Source organism: Microtus ochrogaster, linkage group LG1 (genome assembly GCF_000317375.1).
Source record: "Microtus ochrogaster isolate Prairie Vole_2 linkage group LG1, MicOch1.0, whole genome shotgun sequence".
Taxonomy (NCBI): domain Eukaryota; kingdom Metazoa; phylum Chordata; class Mammalia; order Rodentia; family Cricetidae; genus Microtus; species Microtus ochrogaster.
This window is the reverse complement of record NC_022027.1, coordinates 57,558,200-57,572,287: the sequence shown is the minus strand read 5'-3', so window position 1 is coordinate 57,572,287 and position 14,088 is coordinate 57,558,200. Positions and strand designations below refer to the sequence as shown.

The following is a 14,088-nucleotide window of genomic DNA, read 5'->3' as shown; positions in this document are numbered from 1 at the left end:
TCTCTCTCTGTCTCTCTCTCTCTGTCTCTCTCTGTCTCTCTCTCTCTCTCCTGATTTCCCACCTGGCTTTACTCTTCTAAGCCACTGGCCCTTAAAAAGCTGTATTCATCAACCAATAAAAGCAACACATATATAAAAGGACACCTCACATCAGGCAGCCTTTGCTTCTCCCTTCCTCCCTTTTCCTCCCTCTTCTCTTTCTCTGTCCCCCCCTTTCTCTCCCTCCCTGCCTCCATAACCCCTTTCCCTTATAAGCTCCCAATACTCACTAAATAAACTCTATGCCCAAGCTCTCGCCATATGGCATAATTGTCTGTCTCCCACCACTCCAGCCTCCAGTCACCTGCCACCACAAATGGTAACACTAAAGAGATGGCACAGTGGTTCAGAGCACAGTTTTCTGCTTTTGCAGAGAACCTGGGTTCTTTTCCCAGCACCTACATGACATCTCACAACCATATGTAATTCCAGTTCTAAGGAATCTAGTGCCCCCTTCTGGGTAGATGATGCACAAACACCCACTCACATAAAATAAAACTAAACATCTAAAATGTACTTTTCCTAGCAGGTATGGTAATGCATGCCTTTAGTATCAGAACTCAGGAAGCAGAGGCAGGCAGATCTACATGAGATTGAGGCCAGTCTAGTCTACAAAGTTAGTTACAGGACAGCTAGGGCTACATAGAGAAACCCTTTCTCAAAACAAAACAAAAAAACAAACCAACCTTTCTTAAGACAAACATAATTTAGAATTTTACTTAATAAGATGATTATATATTCTATGAACACTTAAAATCCACTAAAAGATGAGAAGCTAAATCATAATTTTCCCTTTAGTTAGCATATAAAAATGGTTTTGTATATAATTTCAAGAGAGAGATTCTTGTACTTTGCTAACTCATAGTTACTTACCCTCAATTACCTCCTCTTAACATCTCTGGTCATCTACTTTGGCTACTTCCTCTTCTAAATTTTAATGTAGACTTACTTTTATGTATGAGTGTTTGGCTACCTGTATATTTGTACACGACAGACATGTCAGGTACCCATGGAGGTCAGAAGAGAGCATCAGATCCTCTGAAACTGGTATTAAGGATAGCTGTGAGCCACCATGGGCAGGTTGAGAACCCAAACTGGGTCCTCTGCAAGAGCAGCAAGTGCAATTATCCACTGAGCCACGTCTCCAACCCCATAGTTCTGTTCTGAAATGACCCTATCCATGAGAGTAAACAAACAATATTTGCTTTTATTTTGAAGTTTATTTCCCTTTACATAACTGAAAAGTTTTTGCACTCCCATAAACCTCTCCACTGATGCAATAATGCAAATAATAAAAATCCCAGGTTTCATGGCTACTAAGTCTCTTGGGGTGGCCTTCCAGTCCCCCAGAGAGGAAACGGGAATGGAAGACTGGAAAATCACCTGCATCCAAGAAAGGCTAAATTCTTTTATTTTATTTTTTATTTTTTGAGATAGGGTTTCTCTGTATAACTGCCCTAGCTGTACTATAACTAGCTCTTGTAGACCAAGCTGGCCTCGAACTCCCAGAGATCCACCTGCCTCTGTCTCCCAAGTGCTGGGATTAAAGGCGTGCGCCACCACCACCAGATGCTAAATTCATTCTTAAAGTATCTCTGAGTCTTCTTTCCTCGGGCCCCCGTGCCATGACACTACTAATTCTCCTGAGTGAATCTGGCTAGTCCAAGTTTTAAGCCTGTTCAACAATACCCTACAGGAGGAAAGATCCTTTGGGAACTGAGTCCGTCCACTGGAACGGAACTTCAGTTTACAGCCCCGCTAGTGGGAACCACAGGGAAGAAGGGCAATCCCTGGAAGACTACAGGCCTGGGGCTAACTCACTTCAGTTATCCCAGATGTTGAGTCTGCTCCTCCCCAGAGGGCAGGACAAAGGTACTATACTCATAGTCTAAGCTTCCCGCCACATGGCAGTTCTCATCATGTCCCTGTCTTATCCTGTCCATCTTGTCTAAATGCAACTACTCCCCACCCGGACTGTGGCCACAAGGTTCCCTGGCTTGTTGTTGCTCATGGTTTATATGAGTCCACAGCAGCTCAGTTTCTCCTCTGAAGATGGCACCTAGCATAGCCCTCTGTTTCTTTTCCAATGATGACTTATCATACATGAGGAATCAAATACTCCAACTTCATTTAAGGCTTATGAGAATATGGGCTTATCCTATGGCTACAAGTACCATTGTCTCTCATTTTTTAAAATTCTTTTTATCCATTCCTTTTATATTAGCATTCCTTGGCTTATTTTATGAATAAGTCTCATACTTCCTCCCATCAACAAATGTTTCTATCAGTATTTTATACAAGTACACTAAACAAATAAAACACTTTATAATTTTAAATATACATGTAAGATAAAAATATAGAGAACACAGTTCTTCCTTCCCACATGATTTATTTCAATTAGATTCTAGAATTACTTATAAATCCTCCCAGTAAAATTTATAGCTAATCAAACATGTACATATTATGGTAAGTATATACATATATTGACAAAATGAATAGTAAAGTGAATACACAAGACTAATAAACGTATCCAGTGTTTCGATCACGTGCATTCTATAAAATACAACCATGTTCAGTATTGTTATGCCCAGATCTGCAGAGTCCCCCAAAAACCAACAAGGAGACTGAGTCCCATATGTAAAAGCAAAGAGCCTTTACTCTAACTCAAGGTCGTGAATTCGGACTCCGCGTGCCCAACGTATTGGTGCAATCAGAGAGCCCTGAGTTGGGATGGGTTTTTATAAGAGCAGAGGAATTTCTAAGGTCCAGGACCCCTGATGGGCTGACATTTGTCTAGGGATGCCCTGACAAACAGGAGATGGGTGTGTGCTGGGCTAAGGGACATCAAGTTAGGAACTTTCTTTGGATAATCTGTTACTGGGTGGAAGGTGGGTGGTCTCAGTTTGTGATCTTTCTTGGAACCAGGTTTGCCTTAGGATAAACTGAGACTCAGGCCTATCTTCCTGTTGGTCTATAGAGCCTGTCATGGCAGGTGTGTACCAAGCTGCCTTGGGTCCTACAGTGTTATGTGTGGGGTGACTGGGCATAGGAATTCAAGGTCAATTTGGGCAGCACAACAACAGGCGTCATCACAAACAAGAACACTCTGATTTTAATGGTGTTGATTTTAAGATAATTACCTGTTTGTTGCATTCTCTAAGTTCTAATTCTGATTTCTCCAGAGTACCCTCTAACTTGATTATTTTTTGTTCCATTTCTCCTCTGTGCTCACGAATGGTCATATCCAAATGTGCAACCTAAATACAAGAAATATCAAGCTAGTTGTTCCATTTTATTACAATGCAAACACTGGTGTGGTTGGAACACACGTTTACAACAGGTATCAACACATGATAAGTTTATCCCAAATAAAGCATTGTTTCAAGTAGGATTTGAATTCATATGTATTATACATTATAGAAAGTTAAAATGGAAAATAAAAGAAAATGACTCAGGTTTCAATTTATATTGGAATAAAAACTGCTAAATAATGCTTTGTTTTTCCAACATTTAGGTCACAGCAACATGTTCAACTGCATATTCTTTGATACAGAATTTAAAAAAATCTAAAGGGTAGCAAGCGAACCCTTACACACAAAACTTACTGGTCAGGCTGAGTTGGAGTTTCATGGTAAAGAACTTTCAGCCAGGCATCTACACTGCCAGCATTTGAAGGACTATAAACTAAAAAATCTATTTATTTCTAACTTTATAAATATTTATAACCAGAAACAAAAATTGGTGACTTGTAAAACCCTTCATAATTGTCCCATGGTAAAAATTTTTATTCAAATATAATTAGGAAAAAACAACCTGAGCTGCTCTCTGCTTTAGCTCCCAGTTTCTCTCCTTAAGTGCCTGATCCATTTCAACGAGTTCTTGTTTTTTGTCTTCAATCTCCATCTTACATTCTCTAAAATTTGTCAAAAGAAAAAGATAAAGCAGATAATATAAGTACTATAATTTTTAAAGGTAGGTAAACTGAGTTATTGTTTCCATAAATTAAAAGCAACAGACTGTAGTTAATTCAGACTGAAAGGATTTAAATCAAAGGAACAATGTATAAAAAAAGTGACTGAAAACAAAAGTCAACTCACACAGAAATGGGTTCTCTGAGCAATTACGGTGGCAGCTTATCCTAATAGAGACAATATAGAGGAACTGGGGAAGACACATACATCACTCTGACTTCTACCTGCATCCATACACACCATGTGCTTCCACATGTAGGAACATGCACACACACCCATCATACATGCATGCACACACACCAAAACAGAACAGAGAAAGGCAGTATGAAATGAGGCCAGGAAATTAGGAATCTTATATAGGGCTCGGTATTCTATAGACCTGAGTTTTTGAAAACTGTGTTCTGTGGTAAAACAAGCATAAAATAGCCTATTAGCCATTTGAAAATGCATAATTCACCTGAATTAACTACATTTGCAATGTTATGCAGCATCACCATTATCCGTTTGCAGTACATTTTTTTGTACAACAAAAGGAAATACCATATGCTTCAGGGATCATTTTTTTTCTCATATTCTGTCTTCTAGCTCCTGACAACCACCAATCTTTCCTATCTCTATGAACCTATCAATTCTGGAAATTTCATATAACCAAATTTTACTAAATGTGTCTAGCTTCTCTTAGCATAATGCTCTTAGTGTTCCTCTACTTTGTAGCATGGATTATCACTATTTTAGTGCATTTTCTGAATTAATAATACTCCTTTTATGGATACATCATATTTTCTTTATTCATTCATCATTGTGGCAAATTGGTTTCTTGCCATTTTTTGGCTATTATGAACAGAGGTGCTATGAACATTTGTATAATTTTTGTTTAAATATCCACCTTCAATGCTTTTAGATATAACTAGGAAATTATTATACTAAATGATAATTTTATATTTAACTCATTGAGAAATTACAATTATTTTCCCACAGTGGCTATCACCACTTTTGTTTCCTATCAGCAATGAATCAGAATTTCACTTCTCTACATATTTCCCAACACTTGGTATGCAAGGGCTGATCTACTGAGTAATGAAATTGTGTCTCAATACTTCAGTTTTTCATTTCCAAAAGGACTTAAGATTTTACTGAGAATGTTTTAGAAAGCTATCAGAAATCTAAAAAGAAATCAATATGATATGATTTATGCTTGAAATCAGAAACATAATGAATCCTGTGGAAAGTGGATTAGCAATAAATGAAGACCATAAGGAGCCCATTATGAAGACCCAGTTGTACACCACAGAAGAAACAACAATGGACTGTGCACAGTGTTAACAGGAAGTCCATGGGTTTTAGAATATGTTTCAGAAATAAGGTTGACAAGACCTGCTAGAAAACTGGATAAAACAGAAGAGGATAATGCTACAGCCTTCTGGTTGAGCAATTATATTAGAAAGACAGGAAGGCAGACTTATAGGAAAATATATGAAAGTGTTGGCTGAGTTTGAGATGCCTCTAAAAATGTCCACTAAAAAGGGTTGGAAAGATGGTTCAATAGGAAAACACACTTGCTGCCAAGCCTGACAACCTGAGTTTAACCCCTGAGACCAATATGGCGGGGAAAAGAACTGATCATCACCATCTGCCCTTTGAGCTGCCCGTGTGCATCATGACACATGTCACACATCCACCTATGGACACAGAAATAAATAAACCGAGTATTTCCACCTTCATTCCTCTGTGTCAGTCGCTGACACCTAGAAGCATCTCTGCCAGGGATCAATGGGGGGCATTTCTGGGTGAGACTCAGGCAGGCAACACTCATTCTTCCTGTGCTCCATTACAACCACACCATTATCACCCTCAGCCCAGGAGCAGCCAGGCAATCCAGACTTACATCCACAAACCTATGGACACATGATATTTTTATAAAGAAGCAAGAAATACACACTGGAAACAGCATCTTTAATAACGGGTGCTGGTAGACCAAATGGCCATGTGAAGAAGAATGCAAATAAATCATATTTATCACCCCATACAAAACTCAACACCAAACAAAATAAAAACAAAAGATCATATACCCTGAATCTGACAAAAAAGAAAGTGGAGAATGGGCTTGAACTCATTGGCACAAAAAAAATATTCTGAGCAGGACACCATCAACACAGGCACAAAGAACAACAAATAATGGGACCTCCGGAAACTGAAAGCTTCTTAGTGACAAGGATATATCACTGGAGCAAAGCAGCAAGATGCAGAATGTAAAAAGATCTTACCTACTACATCCAGTAAAGGACTAATATCTAAAATATCAAAAAAAGGAAGAAAGAAAAAAATCAAGAAAAAAATAATCCAATTTAAAAATGGGGTATAGAACTAGGCTGAAAGTTCTCGAAAGATAAATCACAAAGGGCTGAAAAACCTTTAAGGAAATGTTCAATATCCTTAGTTATCTGGGAAATGCAAATAAAAACTACTTTTAAGATTCCATCTTCTAATAGTTAGAATGGCCAAGATCAATAAAGCAGATGACAGCTCATGCTGGTGAGGATGTGAGGAGAGGATTTACTTTATTCTTTGACAGGAATGCAAACTTGTACAGTCACTAAGCAAATCAGTGTGGCAGTTCCTCAGGAATAGATCTAGTGCCTAAGATCCAGCTATACCAGACATTCTGAGGGACACAGCAGAAGAAAGCAACTGACAAACATTGCCATTACAAGGCAGAACATATCTTCAAATTTCCTGCTTTGTGAAAAGTCTGCCAGATATTATGGGCCTATAAGCTGAAGATGGAGCCCCAACATTACAAAAAGAACTCTGGGAGACTATAGAGGCAGCCAGCTTTTTCTGTCATTACAGTTTTTGGAAGTCACTTGCTTGCACTTCCTGCTTATTTGGTGATGTGGGATTCCCCTTTGTATGCTGTGACTAGGATAAGCTGATTAATAGAGAAACTGAATTAGCCTGATAGTGTAGAGTAGAGCTAGGCAGGGAAGCTAAACTGAATGCTGGGAGAAAGAAGGCAGAGTCAGAGAGAAGCCATGTAGCCCTGTTGGAGACAGACGTGAGAATATTACCCAGTAAGCCACAGCCTCATGGCAATATATAGATTAATATAGATGGGTTAAATTAAGATGTAAGAGTTAGCTAATAAAAAGCTAGAGCTAATGGGTCAAGCAGTGATTTAATTAATGCAGTTTCTGTGTGACTATTTCAGGTCTGAGCAGCCGGGAACTAACTAGCGGCCTTTTACAACAAATTGGCGCCCAACATGTGTGAGCTAAATTCATATAAAACCTGAGAAATCTTGGAAAGGAATTCTAAACACACTCACACACACAAAACAAACAAACAAAAAACAGAGTTAAGCATGGCTTAACGCCATGGCTCCTTTAAGCGAGGTTTTCATGATTCAGCAGTAGCAGAAAAAAAAAAAAAACAAGAAGATTTGTAAATGGCAGCTTTCTGGGCTGTGCTGCTTGTGTGAACTCTGGCTCTTTCAGGAGGCCAAGCATTTAAATGGGGTTTATGGACAACATGCTGCAAGTTATTTGGTGACAGAATGGGCCAACTGGTTATCAGAGTTGAGGTGGTGAGAACAGCTCCCACCCAGCAGTCTCAGGCACTGAAGGAAATTCTACCACCATGTTGGACTGGGCAGAGCAAGCAGGCAGGGCTCTATTTCCCCTAGCAATGCCACTGCTTGGGTGCTTAAGAAGCACTTAGCATTTTAAGAAACATCCTGGTCAGGAAAGATTACAGATATGCAACAAGGAGAGATTCAGATATAAAAGACTTCTAAATGAAACACAGTGTGTTTTTAAAATGTATGTAGGCTTGGGATAGAGAAGAAATATAATATAGACAGTTATAAAAAGAAGTAAATGGTTTTTTAAAAAGGTAAAATCTTTAAAAAGAATACAGACAGCCAGAGATTAAAAGGAAAAAAAATAAGCCATATAAAGATAGAATATACACAGAGAGTCTGGATTATGTATATTATTGTGTTTCCTTTGAATTTTTTGACTGTGAAGGAGCTAAGTACAGAAAGACATTTCATTGTATGGGTTGCTAAACTAAATATATATATATTAAAGGTATCATGATTTCATAATTTTGGGTCGAAGAACTTGTTGCTTTGGAAAAGAGGTTCCCCTTTTATTTTCAGAGGATGAGAACCTGTATATTCCTTCCAGACTAATATGGTTTGATGAACCAAGACCCCCTGAAAGGTCACCATGAGCACCCCCTCAAAAAATTACTTCACCCAACAAAAAGCAGGAAGCAGTTTAAAGAGAACTATACTCTTTATACCATAAACCAACTCATGATTCTGGGAAGGATATTATAAAGTACTATAAAAAAACAGTCACCAACCATTCAGGCTGTTCAAAAACAGAGCAACAACTAACAAACTCTCAGAGGTACAAATGATCCTACCTTTAAAATGGTTAACTAAGAAACCTATATGGGTTAAGCAATGGCCTTAAACAAAAAAGAAACTTCAGGTTCTAAAACAGATGATAAAAAAAAAACTAGATGCTCAGCATATTGAAGAAACAATCAACCCTTGTAATTCTCTTGAATTTGTTGTTAAAAAAATTTGGAAACTGAAGAATGGTAACAGATCTAAGATCTGTTAATAAGGTGATTTAGCCAGTGGGCTATCTACAGTCTGGAATTCCTTTGCATTTCCTACTGCATAAAGAACAGTCTCTTAGAACTCTCAACAGAGGAATCTAAAATGGCTGAAAGACATCAAAGGAAATGTTCAACATCCTTAGTCATCAGAGAAATGCAAATCAAAATAACTCTGAGATTCCACCTTACACCAGTAAGAATGGCCAAGATCAAAAACACTGATGACAACTTATGCTGGAGAGGTTGTGGAGAAAAGGGAACACTTCTGCATTGCTGGTAGGAATGTAAGTTAGTACAGCCCCATAGGAGGTCAGTGTGGCAATTTCTCAGAAAATTAGGAAACAACCTTCCTCAAGACCCAGTAATACCACTTTGGGGTATATATCCAAAGGATGCTCAATCATGCCACAAGGATATGTGTTCAACTATGTTCATAGCAACATTGTTTGTCATAGCCAGAACCTGGAAACAATCTAAATGCCCTTCAATCGAAGAATGAATAAAAAAATGTGGTATATTTATGCAATGGAGTACTACACAGCAGAAAAAAGTAACAACAGCTTGAATTTTGCAGGAAAATGGAAAACATTTTTTTGAGTGAGGTAACCCAGACACAGAAAGACAATGATCACATGTACTCACTCATAGGTGGTTTTTAAACATAAAGCAAAGAAATCCAGCCTACAAACCACAATCCCAGAGAATTTAGACAACAATGCCAACACTAAGAGAGACTTACATAGATCTAATCTACATGGGAAGTAGAAAGTATAAAAAGACAAGATCTCCTGAGTAAATTGGGAGCATAGGGACATTGGGGGAGGGTTGAAGGAGGGAAGGGAGAGGCAGGGAGGGGAGCAGAGAAAAATGTAGAGCTCAATAAATATCAATAAAAAATTTTTAAAAAAGAATAGCCTCTTACAGTTTTTCACTTAAAAGATTGTTTCTTCACTATACCTTTACAAGAAAAAGAGAGGGGCTGGAGAGATGGCTTAGTGGTTAAGAGCATTGCCTGCTCTTCCAAAGGTCCTGAGTTCAATTCCCAGCAACCACATGGTGGCTCACAACCATCTGTAAAGAGGTCTGGCGCCCTCTTCTGGCCTTCAGGCATACACACAGACAGAACATTGTATACATAATAAATAAATAAATATTTTAAAAAAAAGAAAAAGAGAGGTCTATCTTCACAGTGCTTAATTATAATTCTCAGCCTGCTAAAAGATATGAATAGAAGATTCTCCCACAGGGAACGTCAAATAGCCCTAACCTTTGCCAATATTTTGTTAAACAGTCATTGAAAATGATATATAAGCAATTTCCTGAATCAATAGTTTGCCATTACATGGACAACATTTTAATTTCTGATTCAAATATCGCAGACAATGACTGCCAAAGATTGCTAGGAGACATTTCCAAGGTATGGCCCACTGTTGATATATGTCCTGATGACCTGATTAATTTAAACAAAATCTTAGATGGTGACAAGGACTTATGTAGTCCCAGGGAATTATCAGATGAAACTGAGAGAGAATTATATTTGTTGAAGAGAAATTAAAGAAGGCACATGTGGATTGTGTGGATCTAAATCTTAACTACATTCTGGTCTTATTACCCTCCAAACATTCCCCTTCAAGAGTTTTAATACAGAGGGAAGATACTGTCTTAGAATGGTTTACCACATAAACTGAGTAAAATATTAAAAATTTGTGTGGGCCATGTCTCTACGTTAATTATAAAAGCAAAATTGAAGCTTCATAAATTAGTAGGAATAGACCCAGCAGAAATTATAGCACCACTCACTAGTGATGAAATTAAGAACTTATGAGAAGGAAGTGAACCCTGGCAAAGAGCTTGCAGTAATTTTTTGGGAGACACTTACAGCAACTATTCCAAAAGTGAGAGAATTTGACTATTCCCAAGAGAATGTTGGCACCGAATTCTTGGAGCTTGTTTTCTTCTCAGAAGAACTGGCCTACGGGCAAAGAACTGCCCTTGCTCTGACTACTGACAATATGCATGCTATCCAAACTGCACGAGGAAGATACAAGCAAAAATGACTACTGAACCTTGTCAAGCAGGGTAGGACAGTCTTTCAAGTTTTCCTGCCTCTGAAAATGGTCTGTTAGATACTTTAGGCCTTAGCCAAAGTTGGTTGCTCTAACACTGCAAATGAGATTTTGGGTGATTTTCTAGGTAGCCAGCTGTCTCTGTCATTTCTTGTACCTTTTTGAAGTTGCTTGCTTGTACTTCCTGCTTACTCAGGTAATATTTTTTCCCTTCTCAAGTCTTTGATGGGGTTGAAGACTAGACAGTCATAACTATTTTAATCTCAAAACTTAGCTAATACATTTCAGTACAAGACTCAGACTCCTCAGGATAGGACGGCTATTGAAATAATCTCTGTTATTTGCTAATTACCGTAGACTAGACATTTAGAATGTTTTTCTTTCTTGATGTTGTTTATGTTGGTTGTAGTTTTATTTTTGTGTATGCTTATGCCTTTTATTTTCCTGGACAATACTTGATATCTGTTCTTATTGTATAGTTTTGCTATAGGTTTAGAACCCTCTTAATTAGACCAAAGTGGGAGGTGCCCATTAGGGCGTGGTCTGAGGTACTGTAAGCAAAGACAGGAAGCTTGTGTGCTCTTCACTTTTCCCTTTTCGCTAAGTTGGTGGCTGGTGTTTGGTTCGCAGCTCCCAGTGGCAACAGAGCAGAGGATGCAGCAGCCTTCTTCTTTCTTTCTTTTTTTTTTTTTTTTTTTGGTTTTTTGAGACAGGGTTTCTCTGGTTTTGGAGCCTGTCCTGGCACTAGCTCTTGTAGACCAGGCTGGTCTCGAACTCACAGAGATCCACCTGCCTCTGCCTCCCGAGAAGCAGCCTTCTTTTTGTGGGTATCCCCAATAAACATTTGTTATCCTTTATTATGGGCTCATATGGGCCTCCTTTAATTACGCTCCACCTACTCCATTCCCATCCCCCTTTCTTAGGAAGCTACTTGGACAGTGTGGAACTGATCACAGAATGAGGACAGAAGTATTAGCAGCTAAAAGTAACTTCTCTCACTTGCTTAGATGAATCATGGGATGCCCAAAAACAAAACAAGACATTCAACAACAGTATTTGTGATATGGTCCAACGGACTCAAATTAATCACAGAGATGCCTGTAATTATGTTATCCTTTCTTACTATCTAACTCACCTAAGTTCAGCAGTGAGGTCCTTGATTGTAGTGTACTTTTCCTCTAATGATAACTGAGCCTTTTGTAGTACGTCTCTCAGTTCCTGTAGTTGTCTTAAGGTACTTTTCAGTTCTCCGTGAGCATTCTGCAGTTCAGTTTCGAGGGCTTCCCGTTTCTGCACGGTATCTGTTAGTTCAGCTTCAGTGTGGTGCTGCAACCTTTCTAACTCCTTCACTGTTGAGAATACAGAATCATTTAAGAACCATATGTAAACCATGAGCTGGAAAGATGGATCAGTTACTAAAACACCAGCCCTGCAATCACGAGGACCTCAGTTAGATATCAAACACCCATACAAAAGACTGTGTATTGCCCTATTAAGTGCTGGTAGAGACAGACAGACAGCTGGAGCTCATTGGCCAGCGAGCCTTGCCAATCATAAAGTCTCTGTCTCAAAAAATAAGATGGATAGCAATCTAGGAAGATACTTAAAATCAAACTCTGGCCTCTACATGCACATACACAAAAGTGCACACTATCACAGGACATGTAAATAAGATACGAACAAAAGAATATTCAATCTGAGAGCTGGAATCTATAAAACTCTTGGTTTATAGAGTGCTTGCTTAGAATGCACAAGGCCTGGGACCTAATCCCCAGCACTGCATACACAAAGCATGCTGGTCCCTGTCTATAATTTTAACACTAAAGAGGGGGAAGTAGGAGGATCAGAAGTTCACTGTCTTCCTCTGCTACCTGAGGAGATCTTGGCAAAAAAAAAAAATCTGATAGAACTTTACAAATAAATAAGACTATTTTTATTAATTTATAAGACACAAAATACTGAACACTATCCCTTTTAGCCTCATTACCCCAACTGCTGATTTTATTCCACTTAAATATAATTAATGTCTTAGTCAATGTTCTGTTATGAAGAGAAATCATAACCAAGCCAACAATTAGGATGGAAAACATTTAATTGGGGTCTTACTTACAGTTTCAGAAGTTTAGTTCATTATCATCATGATGGGGAACATGATGGCACTCAGGCAGACAATGGAGACTACCCCTACTAACACACGTCCTCCAACTAATCTTCCTCAAATTCTACCACTCCTGATAACTAATTCAAATATATAAGCCCATGGAGGCCACTCTGACTCAAACCATCACACACAAATAAAATTCTATGTAAGTCAAATTAAGCTAACTAGTTACTCACCTGCATTTGTTCTCTTTTCGAGTTCTGTCTTTGTCTGATCTAAAATCATATCTAACTGAGAAAGATGTATGGATTTATTTTCCCCATCTCGTTTCAGATGTATTATTTCTTTTTCCATTTTAGACAGCTCTTCTTTGTACTGATCCATCTCAAGTTTAGCTTGTCTAATTAAAAATAAACAATAGAACAGGCAATTTGGAAGCTTTACACCAAAAGTCTTCTCTCTAACTTTAAGTCTACAAAATTTATTATGTTAAATATTAGCAAGATCTCTACTCAGAATCATAAGTCACATACTATACTTTTAAAACTACTCCAACTGAAGTATTATTGTTCTTTACACCAACACCACTCAAGGGCCAGCATTGTTCTCAGTCTAACTACATATAGCCTTACAAAGTTTCATTTATATATATATATATATATATATATATATATATATAACCATGTGATATTTTAATTATCTAAAATAATAACTAAGAGGCTAAGTAATCAAATTACCATAAATACATTACTTTTATGGAACCAATCATTTTTATTTAAGACTTATTCTTAGGTTGTATTTTTTAGCTTTAAAAGTGACTAGAGTTAATCTTGTATCCTGCTACATTACTGAAAGTGTTTATGAGTTGTAGAAGTTTCTTGGTAGAATTTTTAGGATTGCTTATGTAAGCTATCATATCATCAGCAAATAATCAAATAAAAAAGGCCAAATATAAAAATCAATCAAATAAATAAATAATCAAATCAAATAATAATCAAGTAACCCAATAAAAATAATCAAATTAAAAAAATCAAATAAACCAATAAAAAATGGAGTACAAACCTAAACAGAGAACTCTCAGCAGAGGAATCTAAAATGGCTGAAAGACACTTAAGGAAATGCTCAACATCCTTAGTCATCAAAGAAATGCAAATCAAAACAACTCTGAGATTCCCCTTACACCTGTAAGAATGGCCAAGATCAAAAACACTGATGACAACTTATGCTGGAGAGGTTGTGGGGGAAAGGGAACACTTCTGCACTGCTGGTGGGAATGCAA

The 14,088-nt window shown here is 37.8% G+C and overlaps 1 protein-coding gene across 1 annotated transcript in view; it reads right to left on the bottom strand.

Moving 5' to 3' along the window:
* The window catches only part of Ccdc18 (coiled-coil domain containing 18), a 113,988-nt gene that overhangs the window by 25,173 nt on the left and 74,727 nt on the right, over positions 1–14,088 (bottom strand). Inside the window, exons 19-22 of the mRNA XM_026785039.1 lie at positions 13,046–13,209; positions 11,844–12,057; positions 3,853–3,952; positions 3,180–3,296 (exon numbers count right to left, since the gene is read on the bottom strand). Of these exons, the coding sequence (XP_026640840.1) occupies positions 3,180–3,296; positions 3,853–3,952; positions 11,844–12,057; positions 13,046–13,209 (595 nt within the window). The remainder of the gene's footprint in view (positions 1–3,179; positions 3,297–3,852; positions 3,953–11,843; positions 12,058–13,045; positions 13,210–14,088) is intronic.